The sequence below is a fragment of the Bubalus bubalis genome, chromosome 3 (assembly GCF_019923935.1).
Source record: "Bubalus bubalis isolate 160015118507 breed Murrah chromosome 3, NDDB_SH_1, whole genome shotgun sequence".
Lineage (NCBI taxonomy): Eukaryota > Metazoa > Chordata > Mammalia > Artiodactyla > Bovidae > Bubalus > Bubalus bubalis.
The window spans coordinates 92,205,255-92,225,137 of record NC_059159.1 but is presented as its reverse complement, the minus strand read 5'-3'; the positions used below and the strand labels follow the sequence as shown (position 1 = coordinate 92,225,137).

At 36.5% G+C, this 19,883-nt stretch overlaps 1 protein-coding gene across 3 annotated transcripts in view; it reads right to left on the bottom strand.

Annotated features, from left to right (window-relative positions):
• Positions 1-19,883, bottom strand: part of ZDHHC21 (zinc finger DHHC-type palmitoyltransferase 21) — a 74,933-nt gene that overhangs the window by 13,653 nt on the left and 41,397 nt on the right. For all 3 annotated transcript variants that reach the window (XM_044939847.2, XM_006061265.4, XM_006061268.4), the window contains one exon: positions 7,832-7,948. In XM_044939847.2, the coding sequence (XP_044795782.1) occupies positions 7,832-7,948 (117 nt within the window). The remainder of the gene's footprint in view (positions 1-7,831; positions 7,949-19,883) is intronic.

Below are 19,883 nucleotides of genomic sequence, written 5' to 3'. Positions count from 1 at the left end.
AATGACTTTTAATCTTATCAGAAATAGTTAATTAATTACACTAAATAAAAAGAGAGGATGTAGTATAAATGCATTTACACACAGGAACAGTTTTATGCTAAAGAACAATCCAATTCCACACATAATAATCATGATGCTAGGAGGCATTTTTAGAATGAAAGCTTTTCTATTACTAGGCAATGTAACTTAGCATGTATTTAAACTAATTCTTTTGCTAGAGTGAATCTAGTTTCCATACAGGTCTCTACTGTATCCAAAATTCAAAGAAATATTATAGCCAATATTAGAATATGATACTGAAAACATATAAAAAGTAACATTTTACATTTTAATGATTTTTCTAGGTTTTTTAAAAAGCTACACAAATACTTCTGTAATATTATAATTAGAAATGCTGTATTAGAAACATATTTTGTTTTTATTAAATGAAAATATATTCAGAAAGGAAAACAAAATGTTGCACAGAACTCCCTTTATAGAAATGTAAGTGAGCTAGGTTCAGCATAATTGGCAATGATATCCATATTTGCAATGCTGATTTGGAGCTAAGTAAACCAAACAATTTGTACAGAGATTGTACTGAACACTTAATTAATCACATTGATTCAGGGGATACTTATTTTGGGTACATGTCTAAAAGGCAGGTAAGTTCACTAACTCTGATTAATAAGAATGCTATTTAATAGATAATCTCATTGAAGCTAATTTAACATTTTGAACATAAGATACTTTTCACTGTAAAACATAATCAAGTTAAAATTAAAATCACTCCTGCATCTGTGAGTCCGTCTATGTTTATTTGGGTAATCATGAGTGAGAATTTAGGGAGGAAAACGTTTTCTCCTTTTATTTTGAAAAGCTTTGCTCTAAGCTATCCTCAGTCATTTAAGTAGGGAGTCCAAAAATAGTACCTGTGAGACCAAATATAAAAAGCTCAAAATTTTTTTCTTTGGGAACTTAAAGCCTTTTACAAAATTGCAACTAAATATATCTTCCTCAGCCTACCCTCAACCTCACCACAACTGAGAAAAGCACTAAGCTCCAGAGACACCATCAAAAGCTTCAGCTTTTACACAAACTCCACGGTGCCCTGAAAATAAAAATGCGTGTATACAAAATTGAGATAAACTGTCAGAACAGTGTCATGGTATACAATAGTTCACTGTCAGACCCTCACCAGAAGGCGCTGTACCAGCTGTTATGGGCTTCTTGATTAACTCTCTCCAAGCCCAGCGACTGAAAACATGACTGATACAATCATCCAGCACGATTAGTATTGGTGCTCATCAGAATGGACATTATTCTTGGCTGTGTGTGAACTACTGCATGATAAGAAATACTGACAACAGCAATTACACTAATAACATCACTATCCATTTCATTCAGAAACAAACAAAAAGGCTAAAGAGTCTAAGTGAGGAATAATTAGAATAATCTGTTCCCTAAATAAAGAATGTTTCAAAGCAGACTTTGAAAACACTTTTAACCTCAATATTAATTTTAGTCAAAAGGAGAAAGAATATATATTTAAATCTTGTTTTTTAAAATTAAGTCTAAAATAATCAAAAGGTAATCCTTAAAATTCGGGTTTAAGATTAGCCTATTTCATAGAAACATCTGGCTGGGTTGAAATCTTTTAACCTTGGAAATAGGATCACAAATCCAATGTTTTTAAATTTAAGTAATTTCTAATTATTTTATCTGGGTCACAGTAATTTGTCTTACCAGGTCTAAAATGACACTGGATTATCATTAACTATGATTATTCTGTTACCTTCTACTATCAGTAAAAAGATGGGATTTTTCCTCTTCTACAGGAAGGAAATGGTTTATTTTTCCAAGTAAGGGCAGATGATGGGAAAAAATTACCAAAAATGAACATGTAGCTTCCTCAAAACTTCAATCTAAACCTAAATAGAGACAGCATTTGTTCTGCTTCTTTGTTGTCTACTTCAAACTATGTAATTACATAATTTTTATAATGAAATGATATTCCTACCAATGTTTTCCAAAAATGTATCTTGGTCTTTGGGGTGCAGGAGTAGGGGAAGGAGAAACACATCAATGGAAGGATTAAATTTACCATGATTCCTTCTCCTCCTTTTCTTTTTTATGCTACCTGACAAATTCATCACTACTTTCACATTGTAAAGAGAGATCCATGGATTTTGACAGTGACAAAAAGATGTCCAGATGTGAAATATCCTATAGGTAGTATCAATTTTTTTCATTAAATTAAACAGGAGGCATATGTTATAAAGGAAGCAAAATCTATATTTTGAACTTTAATTTTAACATTAAATCTATTTTAAATACGAATAATTCACTAGATATAAAATTAAATATTGAATACATTAACGACTTTATATAATTAAGCCCTAAAGAACCTTAAATCAATGTGGGAAGTAGTGCATTCTGGAAACTTAAAAAAAAAAAAAAACAACTTTTTTTTCATTAAAAAGAGTGGTACTTGAAGTACCTTATGAGAACCCTGGTAAATGCAATTGAAATTTACTATAATTTTTAGGGATTTAGATTCAAGAGGAAGTACAGTAACTAAAGGTTGGACTAGCAAATGGAATATATAAACAGAAGGCAAATTTTATAAAGAAAGGAAGCAAAAAATCTTCATTTTAAACTTTAATTTTAACACTAAATACTATTTAAAATACTAATCAATTCATTAGATTTAAAATTAAGCAATGAATACATAACAACTTTATATAATTAAGCCCTAAAGAATCTTCTATCAGTGTGGCTAGTAGTGCATTCTGGAAACGAAAAAAATTTTTTTTCTTCAAAGAGTGGTACTTGAAGTACACCATGAATGCCCAGGTAAATGCAATTGAAATTTACTTTTTTTTTTTTTTTTAGGGATTTAGATTCGAGAGGCAGTGCAGTGACTACAGGCTGAACTAACAAATAGAATGTATTCTGTCTCTTAATACTTGCATTCTTTTTCAAATGTTTCACAAATGTTTAATTTCTAGACATGAGATCTGTCTACTATACTGTATGTATACAGAAAGAGATGAAACTTTGGGAGAGAGCTTTATTAACAACTGGAATTTCTACTCAGGGGCTTCCCGGGTAGCTCAGCCAATAAAGAATCTGCCTGCAGAGCAGGAGACCTGGGTTTGATCCCTGGGTCGGGAAGATCCCCTGGAGAAGGAAATGGCAAACCACTCCAGTATCCTTGCCTGGAAAATACCATGGACAGAAGAGCCAGGCAGGCTGCAGTCTACAGGGTTGCAAAGAGTCTGGCACAACTGAGCAACAAACACACACTCAGGTTTAGAAATGTCACAACCTTAAAACCAATATCCCTATCTTAAGAAAGACAATGAAATGTGGTTCAATATTATAGCAAAAGAGAACATACAATTTGAAAATTAATATTAATGTACTGGTAGTCTGAAACACAGAAGGGAACCTGATACTGTATATCCTTGAAAAAGCATAAATAACTATATATATATATAAATTATATACCTATACTATAAATAACTTTAGGTCCAACTCAGAAGTGAATCAGATATGATAAGCAGTTTTATGTCCAACCCAGAAGTGATACAAAAATTTGAGAGCAGAAATTCTTAAATGATCTTGAAGCCTATGCTGCCAAACCCCATTTTCAGAAGCTACTAGGACTGCTTAGGTGACAAGGAAATTGTTACTGTCAGCTATAAGCCTGACGACTCTCAGAAGTAACTTGTAGTCTTAACAGCAATGCTATCAAATGTCCATTTCCAGTCATTAACCATAGGAAATTAGGGAAATCAGAGAAATTTCATTTCAGGAAATATAAACATGATTTGGAAAAACTCAAAAGTAGAAATTTTTAAATGCAAGCATAATCTGTCAATTTAGACTCAACTTATGAATGGACTATAAAGTGATAATTATGAATGGGTATAAAAGCAGAGAAAAAAGATTTTAGGGGAAGATCTATTCTCGTCCACAGGAATATGATTAATATCATATTATTTATCAACACCATTAGATAAATCACAAGAGATATTAGAAAATAAATCAAGCCACTGAATAATAACAAAGGTATATCTAAACAGACATCATCCAATCCATGAATGACCAATAAACACATGAAGAAGTGTTAAATATCATTAGTCATCAAGGAAATGTAAATTAAAACAACTGTTTATTATTAAAACCTATAGAACAGTGAAAGTGAAAGAGGAGAGTGAAAAAGTTGGCTTAAGGCTCAACATTCAGAAAACGAAGACCATGGCATCTGATCCCATCACTTCATGGCAAATAGATGGGGAAACAGTGGACACAGTGGCTGACTTTATTTTTCTGGGCTCCCAAATCACTGCAGATGGTGACTGCAGCCATGAAATTAAAAGACATTTGCTCCTATGAAGGAAAGTTATGACCAACATAGACAGCATATTAAAAAGCAGAGACATTACTTTGCCAACAAAGGTCCGTCTAGTCAACACTATTGGTTTTTCCAGTGGTCATGTACGGATGTGAGAGTTGGACTATAAAGAAGGCTGAGCACTGAAGAACTGATGCTTTTGAACTGTGGTGTTGGAGAAGACTCCTGAGAGTCCCTTGGACTGCAAGGAGATCCAACCAGTCCATCCTAAAGGAGATCAGTCCTGGGTGTTCATTGGAGAGACTGATGTTGAAGCTGAAACTCCAATACTTTGGCCACCTGATGAGAAGTGCTGACTCATTAGAAAAGACCCTGATTCTGGGAAAGATTGAGGGCAGGAGGAGAAGGGGACGACAGAGGATGAGATGGTTGTATGGCATCACGGACTCGATGGACATGGGTTTGGGTGGACTCCGGGAGTTGGTGATGGACAGGGAGGCCTGGCACGCTCCGGTTCATGGGGTCGCAGAGAGTCGGACAAAACTGAGCAACTGAACTGAACTGAACAGCTGCAATTAAAAAGACTGGTAACAATAAATATTGATGAGTATGTAAAGTAACCAGAATTCTCATACACTGTTGGTGAGATTGCAAAATGGTAAAATCACTTGGGGAAGAGGCCTGGCAGTTTCTTATGAAATAAAAGATAAACCTATCTTAGTTCAGTACAGTTTAGTCACTCAGTCGTGTCCGACTCCTCGCAACCCAATGAATCGCAGCACGCCAGGCCTCCCTGTCCATCACCAACTCCCGGAGTTCACCCAGGATCATGTCCATCAAGTCAGTGATGCCATCCAGTCATCTCATCCTCTGTCGTCCCCTTCTCCTCCTGCCCCCAATCCCTCCCAGCATCAGAGTCTTTTCCAATGAATTAACTCTTCACATGAGTCGGCCAAAGTACTGGAGTTTCAGCTTTAGCATCACTCCTTCCAAAGAAATCCCAGGGCTGATCTCCTTCAGAATGGACTGGTTGGGTCTCCTTGCAGTCCAAGGAACTCTCAGGAGTCTTCTCCAATATCACAGTTCAAAAGCATTGGCAAAACTAATACAATTATGTTAAGTTTAAAAATAAAATAAAATTTAAAAAAAAGCATCAATTCTTCAGCGCTCAGCTTTCTTCACAGTCCAACTCTCACATCCATACATGACCACTGGAAAAACCATAGCCTTGACTAGACGAACCTTTGTTGGCAAAGTAATGTCTCTGCTTTTGAATATGCTATCTAGGTTGGTCATAACTTTCCTTCCAAGGAGTAAGCATCTTTTAATTTCATGGCTGCAGTCACCATCTGCAGTGATCTTGGAGCCCAAAAAAAGAAAGTCTGACACTGTTTCCACTGTTTCCCCATCTATTTCCCATGAAGTGATGGGACCGGATGCCATGGTCTTCATTTTCTGAATGTTGAGCTTTAAGCCAACTTTTTCACTCTCCACTTTCACTTTCATCAAGAGGCTTTTTAGTTCCTCTATTCTTCTCCTAGATATTTACCCAAGGATATGAAAACATGTTTCCACAAAAATACCTGAACAAGAACGTTCATACCATTTTTATTGATAATTACCAAACTCTGGAACCAGACCAGTTGTCTATTAATAGAATGTATAAACAAATTGTGGTATAGTCATATAATGGAATATATTCGGTAATAAAAAGAAATTATCAGTACATGTCAAACATGGATAAATCAAAAAACATTATGCTGAAAGAAAGAAGACCTAGATAAATGGATACGAATCAAGTTCTGTAACCAATTCTGATCTATGATGGAAAAATAACCAGACCAATGCTGCTTCTTCATAGCACATAGATCTGATAAGAGGCATGAGAGAACGTTCTAGGGTAACGGTAGCAGCTCTATTGTGAAAGAGGGTTGGGATGCGCAGGTATGCATTTATGCCATTGTACGTAAATCTTGTCTATGATACATTTTGAGTAAATTTACATTAATGTATGAGTTAAGGGCTCAACTTCATTCTTTTGCATGTGGATACCTAGTTGTCTCAGCAGCATTTGTTGACTTTTCCTTCCCCCATTGAATTTCTGTTCTAGATACAAGTCCCATATCGGTACTCATATAAATGGAATCATACAAATCTGTAACCTTTTGTGACTGGTTTCTTTCACTCAGCATAAGGCTCTCTGGGTTCATCCATGTTGTTGCATGCATCATACTTCACTTCTTTTCAAAGCCAAATAATATTCCGTTTTATGGACACACCACATTTCATGTATCCATTCATCAGCTGATAGATATGTGGACTGCTTTCAGTTTTGGCCTATTAAGACTAATGCTGCTATAAATATTCATATACAAATTTTTGTGTGAACATATGTTTCAATTTTCTTGGGTATATACCTAGGAGTGGAATTGCTGAATAAAAGATAATTTATGTTTAACTTTTTAAAGAACTGTCAGAATATTTTCTAAAGTATACGCACCATTTTACATTCCCACTAGCAGTGTATTAGGGTTCTGATGCCTCTGCATCCTCACCTCTGATATTATCTTTATTATACTCTCCTGGAGAAGGCAATGGCAACCCACTCCAGTACTCTTGCCTGGAAAATCCCATGGACAGAGGAGCCTAGCAGGCTGCAGTCCATGGGGTCGCGGCGAGTCGGACATGACTGAGCGACTTCACTTTCACTTTTCACTTTCATACATTGGAGAAGGAAATGGCAACCCACTCCAGTGTTCTTGCCTGGAGAATCCCAGGGATGGGGGAGCCTGGTGGGCTGCCGTCTATGGGGTCGCACAGAGTCGGACACGACTGAAGCAGCAGTAGCAGCACCCCCACCAATAACAAATGAGAAAGCCTATTTACATCTGAAATGCAGTGTATTTCCAAACGTTTTTTGGAAGTTTGTTTTTTTTTCTTGTTTTGTTTTTCTCAGTGTATTTTTCACATTTTAAAAATCTTTTCTGTTGTGACAAGTCCACTTTGGCTAATAAACACATGCAAAAAAAAAAGCCCTTTACTTACTAATAAAATGTTTATACCTGCAACTCTATTTTTTGGAATTTACCTTAAATTAGTAGTTAAAAGAGAAAAGTAGAGATGTTCAAAGAGCTATTTGTAATATAGAAAAAAAAACTGCATAGTAGATACTGATCAACAGAAAAATGATTAATTAAAATATGATGTAGTCACTAAAAAGTATATCAAACTATCAAAAACTATAAACATGAAGTTTGTAGCCATATAAAACTACTTTAAGCTAATTTTAAAAGCAGGATACAAAATTACATGTACATTCTGTACACTGATTATAACTACTTTATAATTACACAGGCATACAAAAATGGTACTATATAAATGACTATGGGTAAGTTTCTCTTTAATTTCTAAATTTTCTGTAACTTTTTAGAATTAAGTTCATAATTAGGACATATGTTCATAAATATATTACATTAAAAACATACTTACTGTGATGATGCCAATTAGTTGAGTATAAAACAATCCAGTTATTCCAACTAACATTGTAATGCCCATAAAGGCAGCTAGTCTCATTATGGCCAATTCATGTCTAACAACAAAGAGGTCCTGTAAGAAAAAGAAAGTCTTAAAAACAATTCAAAAATTACTTACAATTGCAATAATAATCAAGAACTGAGCCATAACAATTTCCCTTATTATCTTAAAAGAACTATACTTCCCTTTTATGAGTTTATTCCACTTTATAAATATATAAATATCTGAAATTATCAAAACTAATTGTTTGTAGTTCACAGTAGCAAGCTAAAAAACAGGATTTTACTACTGTATTATCAAATAAAAACTCAATCCTAAAGTTGCAAATTACCCATGCTCATTTGGAGCAAAAACAAAACATTCTTCAAAAAAAAAAAAAAAAACCAGATGGTGCACAATCTCTGGTTCAACAAACAAAAAATTTATTATGGCACTGCTAAAAAGCTTGAATGCACAAGTCTGATTCATAATATTAAAGTTCAAGTGGCCAAGATACCTGGAGATTATGTATTTTGGTCAAAATGAGAGGGACACAAAAACAATAGGATCACATGAACAGCTCTCCTCAATTCCCCCTCATTCATTCATTCATTCGCTCATCCAGCTACCACTGCCAAGCACTGAGCTATGTAGGAGAAATGTAAAAATGATAAAGGTCTGTCTGTGCCCTCAAGAAGTATGCAATTTATTCACAGAGAGAAGCCAACTTTGCAAAACCCCAGAACAAAGAGATATATGTTTTAACAGGAATGTGTGCACAGAGGACAGGAGAAACACAGAGGAATGCCTAGACTGGAAGGTTAGAAAGAGAAAAGCTGTGAGGAGAAGCTGATTTTCCAGCCCAGGGCATGAAGAAGAGAATCTTGAAAGTGATCCAAAGAAACTGTGGCAGGAGGTCAGGAAAACAAGGAGAAGCCATTTCATTTACCTCACAGTTCTTTCATTCTCTCTCCCTCCTCTGGATAGGCTAGTCCAGTCAAGGGAGACAAAGTGGAAGAACAAAGACTTCTGGAAGCTTGTTGCTGCGAAGCTTTGGAGTAAAAAAGTTACGGTGGATAAAAAGCAACAAAGGAATGGGAAGGACCCCAAAACATAACCATCCACATGCTTTTTTTAATACTGATTCAGGTTAAGGCTTAACAGTACTCTGGTAGCAATACCAGCAACAGGGAGGTCACTGAACATAATGATCTTGTTTGAAACAAAAGAACTGATGCTCTTCTGTGTACCACAGGGATCATCCACCAGGCTCAAGCACAACTCTGAGTCCACACTCAAACCACCCAGTTTATTAGCCGGGAAGAAATTAAAATTCACCAAGACACTTAAGATGTTACGTAATAGTCACATATTAGGCAGTCATTTCAAAACTTGAGTAAAAACAGAACAGAGAATCCCTACAAAACATGTAAAGAGGAAAAGATGGGGCTATAAATGACACCATGAATTCAGTACAGTAAGCTCTTCTACAATGCTTTTTCAAAGCACAAATATGTTCCAATATGACTGATACATTAAGTGACAATTTGACCATAGCAAGGCTCTTGTGTTTGTTTATACTGATTTTATCTGCAAGAAACCCAAGATGAACAATAAAATCTTCACCCAACCCATGCTGGAATACACAAAATACACACTATCAAACATCTACCAGCTACCTCAACTTGTCATAAGTGTTATAAGTCACATTCATCCACATCTGGTATTAAATTTCCCCTCCAATTTCACATGACTCTCCTCCCATCACTTGTAATAACTCACATAAGGCAACCCTTCTGGATACCCACTTCCACAAGAAAATTTTAGGTCTCTTCTAAGGTAAAACACAATGTTCCTTATAGCATATCTTAACTAGTTAACATGTAAAACCATGCTGCTATTTTTATTAGGTGTCCTTTTTAAGTGTCACTGACAAAGTTTTTGAATGTTTTCATTTCTCTGCATAACCCCTATGGTTTTCTTTGAATGATTCTGCACAGTGGGGCAAATTTTAGGAATTCACACACTGTGCTATGTAGAGCTCACCCTAATAAAAAAACATATGGTCCCCAATTTACAATGGTTCACCTTATGATTATTTGACTTTAAGATAGTGCAACTTCAGATACTTTCAATTTAGGATGGGTTTATCATGATGTATCCCACTGTAAGCCAAGGAAAATCGGTGACACATGTGACCAAATAAAATGCATCCTCTTTTTCCCCAGTGAAAAGATTAAAAAATTCTTTGCCAACTAGAATTTATACCTCTTAGGCATGAAGATGAGACTATAAAAGATCTATTTAAAATTACATTTATCCACTTAGATATACATTTATTATTGAGTATTTGTGTAAAATAGTAAAATAATTCAGAAGTTGCTTTTTATCACTTTTTCAAAAAATGTATTTCAATTTTATAGACACATAATTAACATTAGTACTAAATCCATATTTTGAGGCATTTAACACACATCTCCAGAGCACAACATCTTTACTTCTATCTTTGATTTTTCTTTCTTTTTTTTTTTTTTTAGATACAGTACTTTTGAATCCAAAAATTGGCTTGGGAAATTTTATCTAAATCACAAGTACCCATTTGCTATTCGAAGCTTTACTACATAATCAGTGTTAAGCCTGAATTATGGCTCCCCAAAAACTTGTATGTTGAAGTCCTCATCCCACCCCATCTTCAGTACTTCAGAATGTTACCATATTTGGAGAAAAGGCCTTTAGAGAGCAGATGAAGTTAAAATGCGACGCTTAGGGTGGGCACTAATCCAATCTGACTATTAAGAGGAAACTGAGAAACACAGAGAGACACATGCATGTTGAAGCCCAGAGGCACGACCACACGAGGGCATTGCGATGAGGGGCCACCTGCAGAACGGCCTCCAGCGGAGCCAGAACTGCTGACGTCCCAATCGTGGGCTCCCAGGCTCTGGAATTACGAGAAAATGTCTTTCTGTTGTTGGTGTCCCCCAGTCTGTGGTAAACTGTATCAGCCCTAGAAAACTAATAATACAGTAACTGTGTTTATAGTTTTCATTTCTTCCCATTTTTGTTAAGAAATGAGTTTGTACATAGATGAACACAGAAAACACAAGTTACAGAAAAGAACGTGGACATCTGAGAACATCCACAGGCTTTCCTCACTGTATTTCTTCCCCATCATATCCAATCCCTTATCCCTAACTTAAGGGAAAGGTTACTGATTGGTTCTTCAGACATTTTCGATGCTACATTTCTATTGCTTATTACAATATCTTTTCATACTCTGAGTCTACTTTTTCATTCTCTTTATGGCAACTTTTGATAACCCCACATTCTTAATGTAGTCCAATTTATCAATCTTTTCTTTTAGTGCTTTTTGTTTCGTATTTAGGAAATCTTTCCCAATCCTGAGGTAATAATGACATTCTATATCATCTTCTAAAGTTTTTAAAAGCTTTATAATTTTGCCTTTCATATTTGGGTCACTAATCCACTTGGAACTCATTTTTGTACACAGAGAAATACACGGTTCTGAATTTACTTTTATTGTATGGATATTCAATAGTTCCAGGATGGTTTATTTAAAAACCTGGCCTTTCCTCAGTGATCAGAGGTCAAGTCTCCATACATGCATGAGTCTGATGTGGGCTCTTCTATTCAGTTTTCTTGGTTTATTTACCCCCATACTAGTGAGCACATCTTTGTTACCATGGCTTTGTACTAACTCTCCATATCTAGGTGGCCAAATTATCCCAACTTGTTCTTTTTCAAGAATATCTTGTTATGGGGTTAAGAGACACAAACTACTAAGTGTTAAATAGATAAGCAACAAGGATATATTGTTCAGGATAGGGAAATTCAGCCTTTGTATTGTAATATATTTAAATATTTAAATATTATAAAATATTGAATCACTAAGTGTGCTACATCTGAAAATAAGATATAATGGTAAATCAAGTATACTTCAATTAAAAAAGGAATATTGGTTATTCTAAATACAGCTGACTGTTGAACAACACAGGGGTTAATCTGTATGTAATTCATAGTAGGCAATCAATACCCACAGTTCCTCAGCATCAGGAGATTCAACCAACTGCTGGAGTAGTTACTACTGAAAATACACACAGGTAAGCAGTCCTGCATAGTTCCAATCTGTGTTGTTCAACGGTCAACTATAATTTATATTTCCATAATAACTTTTGAATCAGATTTCAAGTTATGACATACACACTCAAGACATACACACACCTGACATATTCTCTCCACTAAGAGTCACAATTTTCCACTAGAGGTCTTGTGCTTCTTCTAGTCAGATTTAATTCAGGAACTTCCTATTTCTTGATTCAATTATAAATAGTTCTGCTATTAATTTCACTGTCTAAAGCATTGCTTGCTGGCATTTAGAAGTAAAACTGATTTTTAAAAATATTTTACTAGAGTCACACTTCTTAAACTTTCTTTAAAAATCCCAAAGAATCTATGAATAAATTATTTACACAATCATGCCATCATGACTTTTACATCATATTTACATAAGAGTAACGATGGGCTTATTTATTTCAGCAGTTTTACTGTTTCCTTCTTCTTCTTGCTTCACTGTATAGACTAGAATTCCTAGCACTGAGTTTCATAACAATGGTTACGGGGGCACAGAGGCATCAATACCTTGTCCCGCAACTTGGAGGTCAACATTTTATCATTAAACAAGCTACAGCTGCTGTGTTGTGTTCTGTGTGTGGTTTTTGGTTGTTGGTTTGTTTTGGAACCCTTTATCTCACTCAAAAAGCTCTCTAGTTCTAGTTTGTTAAGAGTTTATACATGAACGGAGGCTGAATTGTATCTTTGTCTTCATACACTGATACATGTAGTCTTCATACACCTGGGGATCTTCCCTAATCTGCTAGTGTGATAAAGTATACTGATTGATTTTCTAGTGTAAAAATAACCTTTCATTCCTAAGATAAACTTAACTTGTCCAGGCTGGTTATATATAACCAGATACAGTTGGCTAAAATTTTGTTTAGGGGTTGTTTATCTATGTTCATAATCAGACTAGTCTAATTTTCTTTCTTTTTCTTATTATCTTTGATAGGTTATATATCCAACATATGTATACACATAAAATGAGTTGGGGAGAGTTCTCTTTACCTATTATTTTAATAAGTTGGCATAAGACTGGAATTATCGTTCCCTTTCATACATGACAGAGTTAGAACTCACTGGTAAATGTGTGAATATTCTTTTCAGAAAAAGTTTTAATTACTCACTCATCATCATTGGATTACCCATGTTTCCAGATTGTTCCTGCTGCTATACTATGTTAACGATCAGGAAACTCAGTAATGCACAGATGTCAATTATCCACACTGATGTACAGAATTAATACAATCCCAATAAACGTCCCCCACCAGTAGAGTCCTACTGGTAGGAGTTTTTCACTTTCTTTTGATTTGTAAACTGCCAAGTAAGCAGTTTCCAAATTTCATTGGAAAAATAAAGGCAAAGGACAGCACAGCACTCCTATATAAAAAGAATAAGGGGAGGATTTGTTCTACTGCATGCATTCTCAGTGCGGGCAGTACTGCCCCCAGGAGAGAGAAAATTGGTTCCTGGAGGATAAAAAATCTTAGCTATTACAGTGATTTGTGGCCAAAATGAGTCCTAGAAGGCAATGGCACCCCACTCCAGTACTCTTGCCTGGAAAATCCCATGGATGGAGGAGCCTGGTAGGCTGCAGTCCATGGGGTCGCTAAGAGTCGGGCACGACTGAGAAACTTCACTTTCACTTTTCCCTTTCATGCATTGGAGAAGGAAATGGCAACCCACTCCAGTGTTCTTGCCTGGAGAATCCCAGGGACGGGGGAGCCTAGTGGGCTGCCGTCTATGGGGTCGCACAGAGTCGGACACGACCGAAGTGACTTAGCAGCAGCAAAATCAGTCCTACCTGATAAAATCTTATTCCTTTAGTATTTAACTTCACAGAGAGAAGAGGAGAAAGTGTCTAAAAAGGCTCCTGAGGAGAACAGAAATAATGGAAATAAAAAGGCTGAGAAACACTCCTACACTATATAACAAGATTTATTATAAAACAACAGTTGTGGATTTTCCTGGGAGCACAGTGGATAAGAATCCACCCGATTCCATCCCTGGTGCAGGAAGATCCACGTGCCACGGGGCAGCCACCCGATGTGTCACAGCCACAAGCCCCTGCTCGGGGTCCACAAGCCACTGCTGCCGCAGCCCATGCCCTTAGAGCCTGTGCTCTGCAACACGATAGGCCACCGCGATGAAAAGCCCGCACACCCAGCTAGAGTGGCCCCTACTCACCACAACTAGAGAAAGCCTGTGCACACCAACAAAGACCCAGTGTAGCCAAAAATAAATAAATATTTTATATTTTAAAAAGCCCTAAAAAAAAAAAACCAGTTGTAACACATAACATTGTACATGAGGTGGTGACCGAAACCATCCCCAAGAAAAAGAAATGCAAGAAGGCAAAGGGGTTCCCTGAGGAGGCCTTACAAATAGCTGAGAAAAGAAGAGAAGTGAAAGGCAAAGGAGAAAGGGAAAGATATACCCACCTGAATGCAGAGTTCTAGAGAACAGCAAGGAGAAAAAAGAAAGCCTTCTTAAGTGAACAATGCAAAGAAATAGAGGAAAACTACAGAATAAGAAAGACTAGAGATCTCTTTCAGAAAATTGTAGATACCAAGAGAACATTTCATTCAAGGATGGGCACAATAAAGGACACAAACAGTATGGACCTAACAGAAGCAGAAGATATTAACAAGAGGGGGCAAGAATACACAGAAGAAGTATACAAAAAAGATCTTAATGACCCAAACAACCACGATGGTGTGATCACTCACCTAGAGCCAAACATCCTGGACTGCGAAGTTAAGTGGGCCTTAGGAAGCATCAGTACAAACAAAGCTAGTGGAGGTAATGGAATTCCAGCTGAGCTACAGCAAATCCTAAAAGATGATGCTGTTAAGTGCTACACTCAATATGCCACCAAATTTGGAAAACTCAGCAGTGTCCACAGGGCTGGAAAACGTCAGTTTTCATTCCAATCCCAAAGAAGGGCAATGCCAAAGAATGTTAAAACTATCATACAATTGTACTTATTTCACATGCTAGCAAGGTATGCTCAAAACCCTTCAAGCTAGGCTTTAACGTTACATGAACTCAGAACTTCCAGATGTACAAGCTGGATTTGGAAAAGGCAGAGGAACCAGAGATCAAATTGCCAACATCTACTAGGTCATAGAAAAAAGCAAGGTAATTCCAAGAAAATATCTAGTTTGGCTTCACTAACTATGTGAAAGCCTATAACTGTGTGGATCACAACAAACTGTGCAAAATTCTTAAAGAGATGGAAATACCAGACCATCTTACCTGTCTCCTGAGAAACCTGTATGCAGGTCAAGAAGCAACAGTTAGAACCAGACGTGGAACAATGAATGGACTGGATCAAAACTGGGAAAGGAGTACATCAAGGCTGTATATTGTCACCCTGCTTATTTAACTTATGTGCAGAGTACATCACTTGGAATCCCGGGCTGGATGACTCACAAACTAGAATCAAGATTGCAGGGAGAACTATCAACAATCTCAGATATGCAGATGACACCACTCCAAAGGCAGAAAGCAAAGAAGAACTAAAGAGTCTCTTGATGAGGGTGAAAGAGGAGAGTGAAAAAACTGGCTTAAAACTCAACATTCAAAAAACTAAGATCATGGCATCCAGTCCCATCACTTTATGGCAAACGGAAGGGGAAAAAGTGGAAACAGTGACAAATTTTATTTTCTTGGGCTCCAAAATCACTGTGGATGATGACTACAACCACAAAGTTAAAAGACGCTCACTTCTTGAAAGGAAAGTTATGACAAAACTAGGCAGTGTCTTAAAAAGCAGAGATGTCACTTGGCCTACCAAGGTCTGTATAGTCAAAGCTATGGTCTTTCCAGTAGTCACATACGGCTGTGACAGCTGGACCATAAAGAAGGCCAAGTGCTAAAGAACTGATGCTTTCGAACTGTGGTGCTGGAGAAGACTGAAACTAGAACACTTTCTAACACCATACACAAAAATAAACTCAAAATGGATTAAAGATCTAAACACTTAAGACCAGAAACTATAAAACTCATAGAGGAGGACACAGGCAAAACACTCTCCGAGAGTCCCTTGGACAGCAAGGAGATCAAACCAGTCAATAATGTTAAAGGAAATCAACCCTGAATATTCACTGGAAGAACCGATGCTGAAGCTCCAATACTATGGCCATCTGATGTGAAGAGCCGCCTCATTGAAAAAGATCCTGATGCTGGTAAAGATTGAAGGTAGGAAGAGAAAAGGATGACAGAGGATGAGATGGCTGGATGGCATCACAGACCTAATGGACATGAGTCTGAGCAAACTCCAGGAGATAGCATAGGATGGGGAAGCCAGGCGTGCTGCAGTCTGTGGGGCTGCAAAGAGTGGGACATGACTGAGCAACTAACACACACAGAGCTTAGTCTTAAGATCTCTTTTCTTGTCTATCTATACTCACTCCCTAGAAAATCTCCTATCAGGTTCCATGGCTTTAAATGTCATCTTTATACTGAAAGGCCCCAAACTTATATATCTAGCTCGCATCACTCTACTGAAATCCAGACTTCTATATCTGTCTACTTAACATCTGTTCTTGGATACTGAATTGGTACTTCAACAGATACAAAATTGAACTTTTTCCTAAAATTTAGTCTTCCTCCAGGCTCCTCCCTCTCAATAAATGGTATCTCTATTCTTGCAGTTCAGGACATAAAACCTTGCAATTATACTTAGCTTGTCACTTTCTATCTCATATCCCACATCCCAATCATCTCCAAATCCTCTTAGCTCTTAAACTATAAGGCACCACTTTTCAACACTTCCACGATTACCCTATCCACTGTCACCTTGTTGGGACTGTATTTTAATAGTCTAGTAACTGATCTTTTTGCTGCCATCATTGTCCCTAAATTTATTCTTCCTAGCAATCAGTTTTCCTTCTAAAATGTAAATGAGTTTGTGTAATTTTGCTAAAAATCCTTCAATAGATTCCAAAGTCCCAATCTTTAAATTAAACCTCCTGAAAAAACAAACCCTCCAACCCCAGCTCTCACTGCTCTCAGTTATCTCCTACTATTGTTGCCCTACCTCTCTCCACTTAAGATACACTGGCCTCCTTACTGTACCTTGAAAATATCAAGCATGCTCCCACCTCACATTCTTGGCATGGATGCTTTCCTCTCTCTGGAATGCTCTTCTTCCCAGTATCAGTGACATGCTTGAGTTTCAGATTTCTGCTCTAGTGTCAATATGAGAAAGGCCTCCTGTGACTGTATCAGCATTACTTTCTATCCCTTACCCACTTTTATTATGCACTTCATAATACTAACCTTGTATACTATATATTTGCTTATTGCCTGGCTCCTCCAATTAGGATGTAGGCTCCTTAATTCAGGAACTTTATTGTGGTCCCTGCTGCATCTTCAGAGCCTAGAAGAGGCACTGTGCACAGAGAAGACACTCGACAAATACTTTTTAAATGATTCATGAGTGTTCTTCAAAATTTTTGAAAATAAATAACAGTTTTACAAAGAAAATTTTACATCCAAAGTGGTAATAGTCTTAGAGTAATTAGTAGAAAGCAATTTTATTTATAACTATTATTTTTAAGTTATTTTGTTTTGTTTTGTTTTGTTTTGCTGACCCAGCATGTGGGATCTTAGTTCCCCAACCAAGAATCAAACCTGTGCCCCCTGCAGTGGAAGCACGTAGTCTTAACCACTGGACCACCGCAGAAGTCCCCATTTTCTGTGTTTTTATGAGACTAGCCTGAAAATTAGCATGAGAGGTATCTTTGATCTTTCTGCTACTGTGAAGGGGTTTGTCAGCGTCCGCATTACTACACTGTGTGCCAAATCATCCTCTTTTGTAAGGGATGGCACTATGCAGGACATTTAGCAGCATCCCTGCTAAACGCCCGCAGCACTCTCCCAGTTGTGACAATCACAAGTATCTCCAGACATCCTTATCAAACTCTCCCTTCTTCCCCCACTGTACTCCTGGCAGGGGTTTGTTTTCTCTGTTTTTCAAAAATGAAAATAGCTAAGATCACAACTAAGATATCTAAAATATACAGATTTGAATTCTGAAAATGGCTAAATAACCAACTTCACATGCTGAGGTTAGGTTCATGTGGCACTTGCTTTTGCATAAAGTAAAATCCTACCATATATGTACAGTTAGCAGCACTTTCTGGGATGGCTTCAGCTTCAATTTTATCATTACATTCAAAATCACAGACAAAGCAGTTACAGGACTATAGTGTATAGTGCTCTCACTTCCAGTCCCCAGGTAAAATGTACTTTTCAGTTTTGTTAAATCCTAGTGGAAATTAATATCTGATGGAAAAAAAAAATCACTCTTCATACCTGACTCAAGGCTCTTGCTAAGTGATCAGAATCATATATTATATTTGGATACAGATATAAACGCAGCTATCTCAGGGAGCAAATTTCACTGGCACCTGCCTGCCAGGTTCATGGCGGAGGGTAAAATATCTCAGAAAAATAATTTTGTCTGCCTTCCTATCTTTTAGCAGGAAAAACTCTAGAAAAGTTAGAGCAAATTGGTAAGAAAGCAGGATACCATACTTTCTTGCTATATGCTATATGCGTTTGATAAAAAATGAGAGATGAGTGAGATTATAAAATTGCCGTCAGCATTTAACCACTTAAACTCCCAGTGACTGAAATATTCTCGCAGAGAAATAAAACTGCTAAGTTTTTACACTAAGTGTAACAATATTCATAAATAATTAGCTATATAGAATTTAATGAGGACATACATTCAGGAGACCTGGCACTGCAAGGCAAGGTCAAGATTTAGTGTAAGGTTTCTTTGTTCCACCTGTCGGTAAAAGCACAAGGATATACGACACACAGAACTGACAACCGTTACAACAGTACGGTATTCTTAGATACTTGTGTTTTTAACACATATTAACTAATTATACATCTGACACCATACCTTTCGAGCAAAAAAAAAAAAAAAAAAGGAAAGAAAAATTTACCAAGAGATGCTACTTTGACTAGCATTTCAGGAAAGAGACAAAAAAACCCCAAATTATCTCTATACTTGTTAATGAAATAATTTTCATTTCATATTTATCTCAATTTCACACTATTCTTGGCTATTCTTGCCAAAAATAAACTAAATACATATTTCCAGAAATTGTATTCATTCTAAAATGTCCACACTAAATGACTCTATATAAATATAGAGTAAAGCCTAAATCATTTTTTAAAATGGCAATAAATAATTGAAGTACTCAGTATACTTTAAGATTGATTATATAAGAAGATTAAACTAAAGTATAACGAGATTTATTAATACTCAAAACTACCTGCAACCAAGTCCTCTAGCTACTTCTATTCTTTGTTAGCCAAAAATCTATGCAAATAACTCCATGGCAAGGTTCTATCTGACATCAATCCCTAGCAACACTATTAGATAGGAGCTAATTGGAATAATAATAATGCATCTTCCTAGCAGAAGAGTTGGCTGGACTGCTAAACATTATTTATTTTCCTCTCCTGAATACTGGCAGCATATCCTTTATTGAAATTCTCTCCCATCCTTTCCCACTTCTGCCACTTACCCCATAGCCTTAAATGCAGTTAATATATTAGTTTTTGCCCTTCATATAAAAATAGATACAAAAGAATCAACTAGAAATTATCTGAATCTACTTCATCTAAAAACAATTTAAAAGATGTTACTTCAGAACTGTGCCACAAATGATTAGTTGCATAAACTCTATGCTAATAGTTACAAATTATTTAAGAAAGAAAATAATCTCTTATTTTCTCACATAGAAAGAGTGTAGAGATAGTACGGCCTACAATGTGTGATTGTCAGCATGTACATATTTTTAAAAATATTTTTAACTTTCTATAATGCTTTTATAACATGTATTTTGACAATCTTTACATTAGATTA